Here is a 14,366-nt window from a genome sequence, read left to right on the forward strand (position 1 = left end):
GGATATTAACATGCACTCGTCGCATATTTAATGAATAGGAATTGGTCACAATTACCATCCACGAATACAGCTTTGTAACATTTCCGATAAACGACCAAAGTTGTTTTTAAAAAATTAAATGGCAATGCTCACAGACAAAATTTGTTCGTGGAATAAAAGGGTACACAAAGGTCGTTGTGTTTATATTTAAAGTAGCATAACACAAATTCCAGCCATTCTCAATCTACAGATGGATGAAGGCATCCCCCCCCACCCCGCACTCCCTGTGTTTATAAATGCATCGGTTGTCCTATCAATTCCTAATCAAATATGAATCCTCATCTGCTCAGAAACAGCTTGAGTGATTGTGGACCAATGTGTAATTTTTTTTAAATACAATACATACGATTTAGGGGTACTTGTTATACTGGAATGTCATGTTGGTGTTCCGGTAAAAATAGGATTCCACACGATCAACGGGTTGTGCATGAGACAAGCACCTGAGCAGGTCAGCACCTCATTGCGTTTGCAAGTCACAGTAACAGAAGTTACCACAAACACATGGTCAGTGTCGCATTGAAACAAACCGCCAACTCGTTCCCATGCTTTAAATGTAGACAGAAGCAACAGTCTCTAAAAATGATTAACGCAGCACTTTCTCCAAGTCGTCAATATTGTTCTGTAGGCAACATTGCCGCTAACATCTAACAAGACACGGCAGAATAACCTTTGTCAATTAATCCATACACTCGCTTTCATGTGCCTTTGCATAGCTACAGTTTGATCTCAGCGGAAGTAAGGATTTTTGTGCCCAATATCGCGCACTGTCATCTGGAAGTACCCCAATTCGAGCAGCACCAGTGCACCAGTGATGATGTCACCAGCGACATCACATCTTGTTTGGCTGAAGCCGGAATACGTAGTTGGTGATTCGCCTGGGGCACCGCCACCAACAAAAGGATTAAATAACACAGAACAATGTACCATGTGCAATCATTTCACATTGATCCACGTTTGAAATATGCATCTCGCATGCCTTGTTTGTCCATCTGGAATACTACAACTGCAGGTCATTACTTGCATGTTGCCAAATTGAAAACCTGGTTACTGTGACCGGCACCTTTACAAGTGCCGAAGACGTTTGACTGAAATAATGTCGCGAGTAGCCCAAGGACAGGCCACATCAGTACTCAGGACAATGAAGATCTTCTGTAAGCCTTCGCTGAGAGCAGCCAGCATTTGAAAGCAGCCCGTACTCCGGTAGCTACGCGAGTCACAAAATGCGGGATAGTATTAAACAACAATCAGACAATGTTCAGCTCTTTTGTCAATTCACTGCTAGTTGAAGGCCTCCCTACGCCGTGTGGGTCAGTGGGGTCGTGTTACCTTACCGCACGCTACTGATGTCAGCCATGGCCAGGAATCGAACTCGGATCACCAGTGCGCCAACCATCGCTTCACCATTCACCACTGGTATCGACACCCATATCATGCATGCAAAACTTATCTCTTTCCGTGGTACAGTGATCATATTAATTTCATGTTTACCAATATGTTCCATTCAAGTGTAAATCGGGAACTCACTAGTTAAATTTTAATTCGTAATTTGAAAACCACTGCGCATTAGGGTTTTTCTAGTATTTTAGAGTGCCATTCAGAAAGAAGCACATGAATGAATGACAGTTTTGCATGTTGCTGGTATTAGTAATGAACTGTATGTCTATCCACAGCTGTATGAAGGCCTCCCTGGCATCGTGTCAATCATGGGGGTGTGACCATACTTCACCGGGTTGACCAGGACGGGTTCAGATATCCCATGACAATGATGTTCGCTGTGGTCGAGAATCAAACTCAGGTTGCAGGAATCGTAGCACAATGCACAACAGCCGCCCCTGACTTCTGTTAATGACTCTAATTATAACGGCCAGTCCTGATCACAACAGGGTATGAAATCTGGTTGGGGTGAAGGACCGGATATAAAAAAATATTTGTATTATGTTCCATAACATGCAGCTGGTATGTTTCTGACTCCTAGATCTGTATGGATGGTTTTATGATAAAAAAAAAAGATACTTTAACAAACAAGGGAAAAAGTGCTTAACTTTAAATATAAAATTTCATCTTGAACAGTCTTTCAATATACATTGTTACGTCAAGGCACACAAATGCTACAAACAGTACATTATTTACAAGCTTCTCTGCCAAATGGGACAGATGTCAGAAATGTATACAAGTTAACATAGTCTTATTTCACGTAACTGCAGTACACAGTTTAGTATTTCCATTTCAAACAAAACGTAAAGGTTTAAAAGTAGTATATAGTGCATACATCTTTGGTGAGTTTACCATGGATATAAAAACATTTTGCCTCAAATGAGCAGTATAAAAATGTACATTGAAATACAACCAGGTGTCCTGGAATACACACACTCAGCTGAAAGAATACATTCAACAACACAATATTCCATAATCAGTAAAGATTATACCAAAAAATACCATCGTTTCCATGAACATTACAATGGTGAAAACATGTACTATTTCCTTCATCACCATTATCACCACCACCACGATCATCATCAACATCATAGGCAATTAATTCTAGATTTGAAGCTTTCGTGACTGCAAGTATTCATATTCGTAGGTTTTTTCGGTAAAGTCACGTAGGTAAAAAATCTAAATTAATAAAAGTAAAATAAAATAAATCACGACGTTTCGGAGGCAACACAAGCTTCTGTCTTCAGGTGGAACCGTTACAGCACGCTTGCTGTATTCAAGTAAAAAAAAATTTTACTTTAATTAATTTTGATGTTTTTACCTACGTGACTTTACAGAAAAAAACCTAAGAACATCATAGGCAATTATCATCGCGCCCAACTGGGTAGCGTTTTTATTGGAGAACTCGGCTCACATTCGGAAGGTTCCGAGTTTAAATCCTGTTCGGGGAGGAGTACGGGGGAGGGGGGGAGATAACTCAGCCTATCATCCCTCTCGGGATGATAAATGGGTATCAATTGTGAGAAATCAATAGTGAACGTCCTCTGAGAGGTTGGCACTTGCCGTGGAAATGTGAAAATTCCTCCACCATGAGGAGTTGTGCAGGGAAACACTTTGACTCCTTTTCACTCTCGTCGTCATTGTCTTTGCAATTTCTCTCTTACCGATGCACATTCAGACATCAACTCTGGGCAGTCAAATAAAATATTAATTTCTTGTAAATAAAAGAAAAGTTGCCTTACGTAATATATCCCCACTTGTTTGTATCTCAAGATGATGAGGGGTCTTGGTTGTTAGCAGGCTGCACTACAGCTGTCTTTGTCTGGGTTCAGTGGCCAGTATTCCATTACTGAATTTCAAATTGATTCAAACTGACTTCTGAATGCCTCTCACCTGGCTGACTCAAACTCGCGCTCTCAACAGCTCACGGTGCTGAATATAATGCAATCAAGGAAGCCCGACATCGTCTCAGCCATGCGACGAGGCTTATTTATCACTCTGTCAGGAAAACGAATGTTTTTCTTCTCCGCCAATAGCGACGCTGGGTTTTTTTTCTTTCAGCAGCAACATTCACGCTTAAATGTAAAGTTAGCTCCAAATATGGCAGACCTAACATGAAGCGTGATTTATATTTTATATATTTTTCTTACTAATTTTATCCCATTTGTCTTATCGAAGTTGTTAATGAAATTAAGAAATGTGACTTGTGTAATGTGTACGTCGTGTCGGCGAGCAGCGCTGGTGCGTCACACCAGAGAACTAGTTCTAAATCATATAAATAGGCTTCTTATTACCAAAAATACAGATTACATTCCTTACTATCCTGCAAGCAATATTCACCCAATGTCAATCATCTGATACTTTTTTTTATTGGTGTTAGTTCTCATTGGTTAGCTCGATGAAATTTAAGTGAAAACTTAATTTAAAATTGCAGCGTTTTTTGTGTCGCCACCGATGACGAGACTGAGGCCCATCGAGTCCCGACAAATTGAGGACGCGGTTCAATCACCGGTGGCTACGTGGATTCGAACCAATCTTCTTGGTTCTCTGACGCAGCCATTAACCCACTTAAGCCAATTGGTTCCTGTATATATCAGTGCCATTTCATGATTATATTTCAGGTGATCGCAGTGACCAGACTCTCATCTTGTTGAAAACGCTAAAGCATCGGCGTCGACTATTTTCTCCGCTGATGGCGATGGAGACGTTGGCACGGGGTTTTTTTTTTCTGCTTGCACAGAATCAAGACAAAAAAAAAGCAAGCAACATTTGCAGACATATGAATCAGGCTGAATGTGTTGACTTGTTAATCTTCCCGCCGCCTCATGGGACACGGGTTTTATTGAAACACGTTCCTGCCAGCTACACTTGCCACAAATGCACGTTGAAGGCCATGGATCACAACATCCCTAGCAGAGTTGTCTGCTCCACCTTGGCTTAAATTTCACTGTCTGTGCTCAAAGGCTGACGGTAGACCTTCATGTATCCTTTGAGCTCAGCCAGTGTGATTTATTCGATACAGGTTCCAGCAAAAGTGTAAAAAAAAAAGTTTATATGTAATAACCCAAAAATCCTGCATTTATAGTCCAGAATTTTTTTTGCTGCAATAAAAGGTCATATGTGCACTTTGTTTTATGTTTCACACTACAAAGGCTGTAATACTTTTGACATTTGTTGTGCGAGGTTGTGGAATGGACTGTTTAATATTGTATTTGCGAAAGAGCACGTGACTTCGCTGGCTCAGTGTCCCCAGTCAGTGAGCGCACGACAAAGTGGCGGTGTCTCTGCGATGGTAAATATCATCACGAGTTTGCGCCGTTTTACATTAGTCGTCATTTACAGCCCTTTGTCAGTCCACTGCTGGATGAAGGCATCTCCACACCGCTTCAGTCACGGCCTTTTTTGTTTTACCACACTTCACCACACTGGTCAGGGTGGATTGGTGAAGGGCGGTGGGAAGGTAATATACAGTAAAACCTTGGATTGCGAGTAACCTGGTCTGCGAGTGTTTTGCAAGACGAGCAAAATTTAAAAATTATTAATTTGATAAACGAGCGAGGTCTTGCAATGCGAGTAGTACGTGTATACGCTTTTGTCTGCCGAGCGTCACGTGATCACAACTGATACACGAGTACTTTGATATACGAGTGCTTTGGATTATAAACACGTTTCCGGAACGAATTATGCTCGCAATCCAATGTTTTACTGTATATATCTCTCACCACTGATGTTACCGTGGCCGAGAATCGAACCCCCCACCCAGGTTGCTTGGTTTGAGAGTGCAATGCGCACACCACTGCGCCACCACTTCCCCCTTGGGTAGTCTACCACGAGCTGTATATAATAGAAATAAAAGTCATCATAAAGGGAGTGTTCTCCGCCCGGTCTCGCCACTATTGCACAACATAGCACAGTGTATACATTTATTTGTTAACCTAATTTGTTCAAATTCAGCTGAAAGGGCCCATTAGACACATTGGAATAGATCAAAACCTTGCATTTATCTGCATAGCTAAAAAGAACCCATCGATTTATTTGGTAAGATGGGCCCTCAAGAAGATCCACTGCATTAAGGAGTCCTGTTTATGAAACTGCATTTACCCTCTGCCTTGATGCCCACAGCACAATCATTGGTGAAACCATTAGATTCTTCTACAATGTGAAAAAGACAACATTAAAAAGTAAGAGAGATGCCTCCTGAAAACCCCCATTAACATTCTACCACTTTCCGATGAAAAATAATCCGTGCAGCTCTACCACTCTGCCGACCACCCCAACACGTGCGTGGTTCCGTAAACGTTTGGTGGAAACGTTGAGAAAACGTCGAAGAGTCCAGTGGGGACGGGGGGGGGGTAGGGGTCTTGGATTGTGGGTCTCGGATGAACGAGTCGGATGCGGCAAAAAGGTGACGCCGAAGCCAAATGATGGCAGCGGTTGGGCGCGATGCGTGAGCAATGCCTCCGCCGCGGTGTTACGTTCTCGCCGCCACGTACGCTCGCTCGCTCTCGCAGGCGATGACAAACGCGACGCGGTCGGAGAAAGCGCCGCTAAAATCTCCCCGCGAACGTGATTGATACGTCACCGCGGCGGCGAAATTCACCGAACGCCCAGGTTCGTGCCGTAATCGCGCATTTGACTCGCCGTGCCGGCGGGAGTAGTGGGCGGGTTGGGGAAGGTGGTGGGGGGGGGATGCTGCTGCGGGTGGCCGGTGCTGGCAAGCCGCTGGCCCTCGCCACGCTCGAAGCAGCAAATAAGATGGGCCCATGTTCCATTGAACCATGGCACATATGACCAGTGACCCCATTGATGTTTAATTTGCCCTCAAGTAGACGTTAACAACTGTACATTGATTCTTTGTGCAGTCAAACTGTCAGGACCTGGGGGTGATTTAATGGCCCAAGGTTTGCTATTCCCCTCGCACACTGTAAGAAAGAAAAAAACATCGCCTAGTCCTTGTTCCTAATCTTAATCTAAATGCTATGATATCACAAAATAGATATTCTTTTGCAGGTGATTTTTTTTCCCTTTCGGTAATCTAGAAAATGAAAATTGTGCGCCTTTCATAAAGCAATTACAGGTGAGACCCCTTTTCTTTCTTTCTTTCTTTCATTTGCATGCATTCGCATTCGTTCTTTACCTAAATAATGATCACGTCATTTTATTCAGAGAAGCCTCAATGAGTCCCGAGACAATGTTGTTGCAGTAGGGTCCTGTTTAGGATGATTGGCCAATTCATTTTTAAGGAATGTTTATTTCTTTTGGGAGAAAACGTGTGCCACGCACAGAAGGGGATAGCACTGAACACATTGTGCACAGATAGGTTCACGGAGCCACTCGCTGTACCTCCAACTCATTGCCACATCGCAGTCCAGTTGGCACGCAGACAATCCTTGCCTGGGAATGGACGGGCAAGGGACCGGCCACCACACACGGTTCAAGAACACACCGGGGTGACATTTATTCTCCGATTTAACCCATGATGACAGTGACCCCCTTCCCCTAAACCATAAACCAAACAGACAATCATGCGCGGCAGCATATCACCGGTTCCTGCGGTGGGTTGATGGTTGATTGGTTGGATTGAGGAGACAAAAATCGATTGTAGTTTAGGTTTGGTTCAATTTTAAGAAAATCGAATTCGAACAAATTTAGCCAATTTTTTTTGTGCTCCAACATATATCATCGGGGAACTGATTCATGCCCGTTAATGCACGTTATTTCAATTAAACCGACAGCAGTAGTTGTGAGATTGAAAGTAAGATACACGGTATTAAGTTGCTTTAATACTAAATTTGCGAATTGGTTTAAATAATATCACAAACATCCCGTATGGTTCACTACAACACTTCTCAATTAAAACACTGAGCTCATTCCCAAACAGGAGCCAATGACCAGTCCGTTTCCATCAGATTATGGGGATTCTGGAACAATGTTTTGTCAAGTAGCACAGGCAAACACTGGGCTGATTTTGACTTTCAAAGTCTCATCAGCAGTGTGTAGTCTCATCCTCTGGGTCTGTCGATAAAGTCACTTGACTTTACCGAAAGACCCAAAGAATACGAATTCCTGCAGTCACGAAAGCTTTAAGTCAAGATTTAGAATGTGGTCTGTTAAACAATCGCTGCTAGGTTGCCTGATGTTACGAGCAATAATCTTCCCACGATGTCACGTGGCCCTCCCGGACAGTTGAGACTTAGCCGTGGCTTTCCTGGGACTGTGATGAAATTACAATACAGTTTCAAAATAATAAGTTACAGCCCTTAATCATTCCATTGCCTTGATGAAGACCTCCCCATGCTGTGTCACCCATGAGGGTTTGGTTTCACGATACTTCACCAAGCTGCTTGGTGAGGGTTGGTCAAGTGGCGGAAGGGGGCAGTCATGAATCAAACGTCGCTCGTCTACTGATGTTATCCATCGCCAGGAATCAAACTAGGGTAACAGGTTCACGGCATAGTGCGCTAACCACAGCGCCACCACTCCCCTCCCACCTCCCACCCCAGCCAAGAGTGATCTGGGTTCAACTGCTGCCGATACAAACGTGCATCCTTGACACATTGGCCAGCCACCCTGTGTTCAGATCGCTGACTGCATAACTCTCCTGTGCTCACAACCATGGGGGCTTTCAGGCAAGGCAGCCGTGTCCTCTATTATTTGGTCACAACATAGAAACGCATCACGGCAGCAGCATGCCCTCACTTTCCCCACCCTATCTTAATTCCTCACAGCCACACCAGTGTTATGTGTCGCTCCATTAGCACAGATCGGCAGACCTGACGCGACTCCCTTTTGTCTTGTAAAGTTGTCTTGAACGGTATCACGCAGCCCTCAGCTTCCCAGTGTCCTACCGACAGAAACGAAATGAGTGGGTTTACCAGGGTTTAAGTCGAGAGTGGCATGGTTGTAGACATGACTCCTTGCTGTCAAGTGAGAATAATCCAGCCCAAGCTTTGTAAGGTTTTGCGGGCGTTGGAAATATGCCCGCGTGTGCTTCTTGTCAAAGGCGTTAAGAGTATTTAGGCGCACGCTGTTGATAGCCACGGACGGGGACAGCGTACCTGCCAACGTCTCTTGAGCCTGACTTTAAAGAGATGTCGCTCTTTAGGTACTGGGGAGATCACAAGCTTGTACAGTACATCACACAACGAATGCTTTTGTCTATATATAGCCGAGTTATCTGGACATCGGGCATAAGATATTAAATAGATGCCCAATGTTCTTGCTAGATAAATTGTCATGATTTGGGGTCCAGATATGAGGTCTCGTTTTTGCGGACGTGAACGAGGAGTGTGCCTGGCGTGTGAAGTCAATGCCTTGGCCGAAAGGACTTATACATTTAGTGCTGGCTTTTTATTCATTCATGAATGTGAATGATTTACGATCGGCTGTCCCAATTAGCAACTCAACTTGATGGTAAAATGGTATTAATATTTTTTCGGTCATCTTTACGAGAGTCATCGTGACCCCCTGTCACAGAGAGACAGATGGACAGAGCTAGTGCATTGACGCTTTCAAACGTTGGTTAGAGGGCGTCAAAAATGCTCTGATAAACAAGTTTGCTTAGAGGCTGTGCACACGCCAACTGCGATGCCCCAAAACGTTACAGCTGATTCTGGTGTGTATGGGTATGTGTGCAGTGTTTATTAACGAGCGATATTATATATTACATGTGCCCACAAATAATTGGTGTTGGTTTGCTTGTTACGTGTACACTAATTGATCCTTATGGCGGTACCCCGGGGTATCAAATAATACAAAATGCCCGAGGCAATTAAATATTTTATTTCTGGGACACTATTTTTTCCAGGGGTGTTACTTAACTCCGCGACTGGGGTACCAATCAATCCGAAATCAGTGCTACTCCGCGATGTCGAAACGCAGCGAGGACGATTGTGCTGGAACCCTGAACGCTCGTAATGCACCATAGTGCATCGTGTACAGCTCGTCGAGATGAGTCAATCGCCGCATCGTCGACCATCAGCAGACTAACAGTGACTGCATCACGGACATTATGCGAGAGCCGGGATACTATGGTATCCCAAGATACCGTCATAAGGTTAAATTGTGTAATCAGGATATGTACTTTTAACTTTTTTCGCACCGTACATAGCCAACAGCGCTAATCGGAGGTGCAGGAAATGACATGTGAACAAAGTCTTTATCAGGATGAACCCACAGAATCCCTGATCTTTATTCAGGAGTGTTCTATATGGGATGTTTGGGGGGGGGGGGGAAACGTGATTGTAATTTTGTATTTGGGAAGAAACCAGAGTGCCTGGAGAAACCAATGTCCATGAACATAGAATGCTCCCAATCTGCACAGACTATTCTAAGCCTACTTGCTGTGCTGCCTCCTGTGGCATTTCTGGCCCATTGTGGGCCCTAAGCAGAATATATTGTTTGAGGGCCCCCCTTTAAGTGAGATGAGAGAATGATTATTAGCTAGAGGTATGATTGTAGTGAAATAAGAAAAACACCGTATTGACAAAAATATATATGTAATGAGATGAGAGAAGGGACATGCAAACAAGATAAAGTTGAGAGATTGATTATGAATCTAAGGGTACCTTGAGCTTCTTGGGGCTACGTTTGTGTTGGGTTTGTTTACTCCTAGCTCCACCAACGGCACAGTGGTTCCATATCTACGCAATCCACCGATGCCACCCGCACCTCTCTAGCCTGCTGGCATGTGGTCAGGAATTTGGCGACAGCAAAACAGGAATGCGAGTTGTGAAATTTAACGGTGCGACTCAAGCCGGGATTGAGAATATTTTACCAGTTTTTGCGACCATAATCATTTGAGCCCACAGCGTGCACATTAGTACACTGGACCTTGCGAATAAAAATCCAATTTTGCAGCAACAAAAAACAACATCGAGGTAGCGTGTTCCATTTGTACACTTGTATAGCTCTCAGCGACTTAAGAATTATTGTCAATATGCGTATATATTCAGCAACATTTCTACAAACCTTCAGCAGAGTTCTATTTCCTATAACCAAGATAATGGGAAAGCCACTCCCATTAGGACTGTCCACTATTGCTATTGATAAGAGCTCGGTGATTTAAGACCCCATGCATACAGGGTAATGGTGTCCAAGGCGCACTCCCTCTCTTAGCTGTGCGGTCGTAATGCTGTCACATTTATTTAACGGCGGGGTCAGCAGTCAAGGCCTTCGGATCAGATCTGGTGCAAACAGTTTCCCACAGGCTTATTTAGGAAATAAATAACATTGTCCAATTTCAAGGGCTGAAAGCTGCCCAGTGCACTTGTATGCGCACGCTTGTGCGTGTGCCTTTGCCTGCAAACTTCAGCCGACGTGATCGTGTAAATGAAAACTTGGACTGACCGCGTTGCTGAAAAATCGGCAATCGCGCTATATGAGCAATCGGTAATAGAATCCTACGCACCCTGGCATTCTGCAAGACCTTCCGCAAAATTGGTGCTGAATTGCACTGCGCAAAAAGAAATCAGCAGCGCGCTCTGAACAAGTGGGAGTATGAGCGAGCGGGTGTTCGTGTGGACTCGAACACCCACAAAAAAAAAACCCAAACCCATCTGTCTCTCGGTGCACGTCTCATTTAATTGGCCCTCGCCAACCGGACTGGGACATGCACTGCCTCTGAAGTCTTTGCCAAGCGAACGGCAGAAGCATCGCCGGTGAGGCTTGCCTCGTGCAATGCACAAAGACAAAATGCTTGTCCCCAAGGTTGGTTGTGGCGATCACAATTACCAGATCATGTGCTGACACACACACATGTAGACACATGCAGACTCTCTAACAGTTCAAAACTAGCTATCACGGTCAAAATTATATCTGTGGGATCTTAGAAATAAGGGTACATTGTCATTTAACCAGTTTATAGGAGGTTACGCCCAGACGCCTTGAGTAGCGGTGATGAAACGGGTTCGATGTGACGTGCGGTGCGTCGCTGCGTTGCGCGTGCTGTAAGTGCGGAACGTGAAAAAAATTGACGCGGTGCAAAAGAATGGACTCGCCTATTGCCGCACATAGAAGGTGGGTCTGTCACGGGTGGAGCGGCTTGTGCGATCAGCCAGGAGACACGGCGCCTGTGAACCAGCCCGTAGCAGCACTCCCTCTGACCCTAACCTCTGTGCTCCAACAAGGCGGCGGCATTTTTTGTTTTTTCACAAGGCATGGCATCTTTCACGTTGAACAGCGCCCGCGTCGCTCAGCGCACGCGCACGCACTGGGTCACACATTTTTTTGCGCTCAATTCGAACGCAAGCAGAAGTGCGCTTTCACCTTTGCGTTGTTCGTTTGCGAAACAGTTAAAGATCCAAGATGCCTGCACACTCCAATGAGGATGAGCTGCTGCTCATTTCCATTGTTGGTCCTCGGCTATTTCTCAGTCCACGAGGAACGGTGGCCAACTGCGGCTGACTCCCCACCGAGTCGTGCAGCCTCACCCGGTAGTGGTCATTTGAACGACTCCGGAGGGATGACGATGATGGTGACGACATTTAAATTCACAACCTCGTGAACTCACGAAATCAGACCCGAGCTGCTCTACCGACGAAGCTACCGCACTCCAGCCTATGACACAAGATACAGGCAAACAACAACAATAATAACGAAACCAAAGGCAATTGCGATAATCACGACGATAACAATAACACCGGCACTCAGTTTTCTTTACGACGCACAATCAGCAGTCGCCGAATCGACTTTTCGATCAGATACGAGCAGCCCCGCAGCATAACCTTGCGAGCCGGCAACAGCGGCGCTCCCCCAAGTCCTAGTAGTTGCGGTGCGCGTTCTTGCCGCACGGTGCCGCGATCCTCCCGCCTCCCCCGCCGCCGGGCCTGCCCGCCGTGGGGCCGCCTTCGGACGCCAGCTCGGGCCGAGGCGACGGGGCCGACCCCGGCCCTCGCCGCACCTCCCCGCGGCTGCTCAGCGTGGCGCGCTGCACCGTGGGCGCCAGCGGCGGCTGGGCCGTGGCGCCGGCCCCGAGGGGAAGGCCCTCCGCGGACGGGCCGCGTGACGACGTGCACGGCATGCTGGCGCGCCGGCCGACCGTGGGCTGGGGGGGCGGAGGGGGGGGGCGGAGGGAGGGGGGCGGAGGGGGGGTGGCGATGGGGGGGGCGGAGGGGGGGCGGCGTGAACGGACGACGGTTAAATATGGCGCAATTATGTCCGACGTGAAGTGGTCGAGGTTGGCCGATGACCCGGCTTGATTGACTCCGGTCGCTCGGCCATAGGCGGCCAGTTGCCTCCTTATCGCTCTTCTGTCGCTACTACCATGGTTACCGTTGCTGCGAACTTCTCTCTGATTTTGCCGTCCATGTCGAGGGCTCGCTCTGCTGTGTTCGACCACCTCGATGCTCCTCTTTCCGTGGTTTTTCTTCGCGCTGCCCGACTTTGGGACTCACTCGCATCGTCCCAAGTTTTCGTAACCTTGCTCAATTCAAGAAACACATCAACTGTTACCCGTTGTGAACGACTCTTGGCGGTTTGAACCTTTGGGCCCCCACGCTTTAGAAACTGTGATTTTTGTTCAATAAATAATGCATGCCAGCACCGTTGCGATCGGTGCAGCACTCGGGAGTCGAAGGCGGTGGAGTGCAATAACGTGAAAGTGACCGTCTCGCCGCTCGCAAGGGGCAGATTGGCGGCACTCGACTCTCTTGGTGCTGCTGAGCCGCCGGTGGGAGCCCGTCTATCCAAAGGACCAACGCTGTTTGGCTTACCGAAGGAAGAGTGGTAGTTTTATTTTGCTGACCTCGGGAGGGATCTCATGGGCTGAAATGACCCCCAACCTGGATTTGAATGTCCAACCTTGCTGTAGCAAGATAAGTGTTCCAACATCAGTCAGCTGACTGGATACACACGGTAGTGTTATCACAAATAATACAGTGAACCAAACACCACTCCTAGTCATAAACTATAACACTGAGCTCAATATTTAAAAAAAAACCTCTAAAGCTAAACTTAATACCAACTCTATATTTGAGGCAAAATAAGTAGGCAGAAAATATATTTCTCCCTCCACATAAAAAATAAAATTCAATGTTTTACACTTCCCATCAACCACAAAGCATTCTCTGGGAGTGCATCGTTTCAACGGCATCGGTTCAATACAAGGAAGATCTGGACTGGTTTTGACACGCCGTGTCTCATCATTCGTAGGGTTGGGATTACGCGAATGGCACTTACACAGTAGACTAAACACCGTGTCCTACCGCCAATGTAACAAACTAAAACACAAACTCCTGACTTGACTCTTACTCAGATACTCACCATAAAACCTAAGCCACCATAAAAACAAAACCCAACAATCGCTCTTACTATCACCTTCAACCTGATGCTAACCCTTGTCTCTAATTAGAACGAATAAACTCTCCCCCGCTCGAACATTAGTCAGAACTCTGACGTGGAAAAATATCAACGCGTGAATCCTCACCCATCAAAGTACTAACTGTAAACACAACACCAACCAGACTCACGCGTCTAACGACGGCACTCATGGACGGCCACTTTGACGCATGAAAGGGGCGCCCGATGAATGGTTAATATATTTGTCGTGTAAAGTAGCTTTAACAATTTCTTACTTCTGGCCGCTATTACAATTGCCACTTTGAGCTTCACAAAGTATTTTATTTCAAGTTGCGGTGCTTTTATGTAAAAAAATAAAAGGCACTTGGAATTGTCGCGTGAAATATGTCATTTTGAAATGGGTGGATTTTTTTTTTTATCGCAAGCATGACTTCGCAAAATACCATATTTGTCCGCTCTGACGTGCATCCTTGTGCTCCAACACATGGCCTCACGTTGTCGCTGTGTTTGTTTAAGTCCTTTTATTTCTAGATTTGAAGCTTTCGTGACTGCAAGGATTCACATTCTTAGGTTTTTTCGGTAAAGTCACGTAGGTA

General features: G+C 45.7%; 1 protein-coding gene across 2 annotated transcripts in view; it reads right to left on the reverse strand.

The window, feature by feature from the left end:
* STK33 (serine/threonine kinase 33) overlaps positions 1 to 14,366 on the reverse strand; it is a 103,680-nt gene that overhangs the window by 344 nt on the left and 88,970 nt on the right. For both annotated transcript variants that reach the window (XM_078596775.1, XM_078596776.1), the window contains exon 13: positions 11 to 12,517. In XM_078596775.1, coding sequence (XP_078452901.1) covers positions 12,233 to 12,517 — 285 coding nt within the window. In that variant the 3' untranslated portion in view covers positions 11 to 12,232. The remainder of the gene's footprint in view (positions 1 to 10; positions 12,518 to 14,366) is intronic.

This window comes from Lampetra planeri, chromosome 8, assembly GCF_965212315.1.
Source record: "Lampetra planeri chromosome 8, kcLamPlan1.2.h2, whole genome shotgun sequence".
NCBI classification, from domain to species: domain Eukaryota; kingdom Metazoa; phylum Chordata; class Hyperoartia; order Petromyzontiformes; family Petromyzontidae; genus Lampetra; species Lampetra planeri.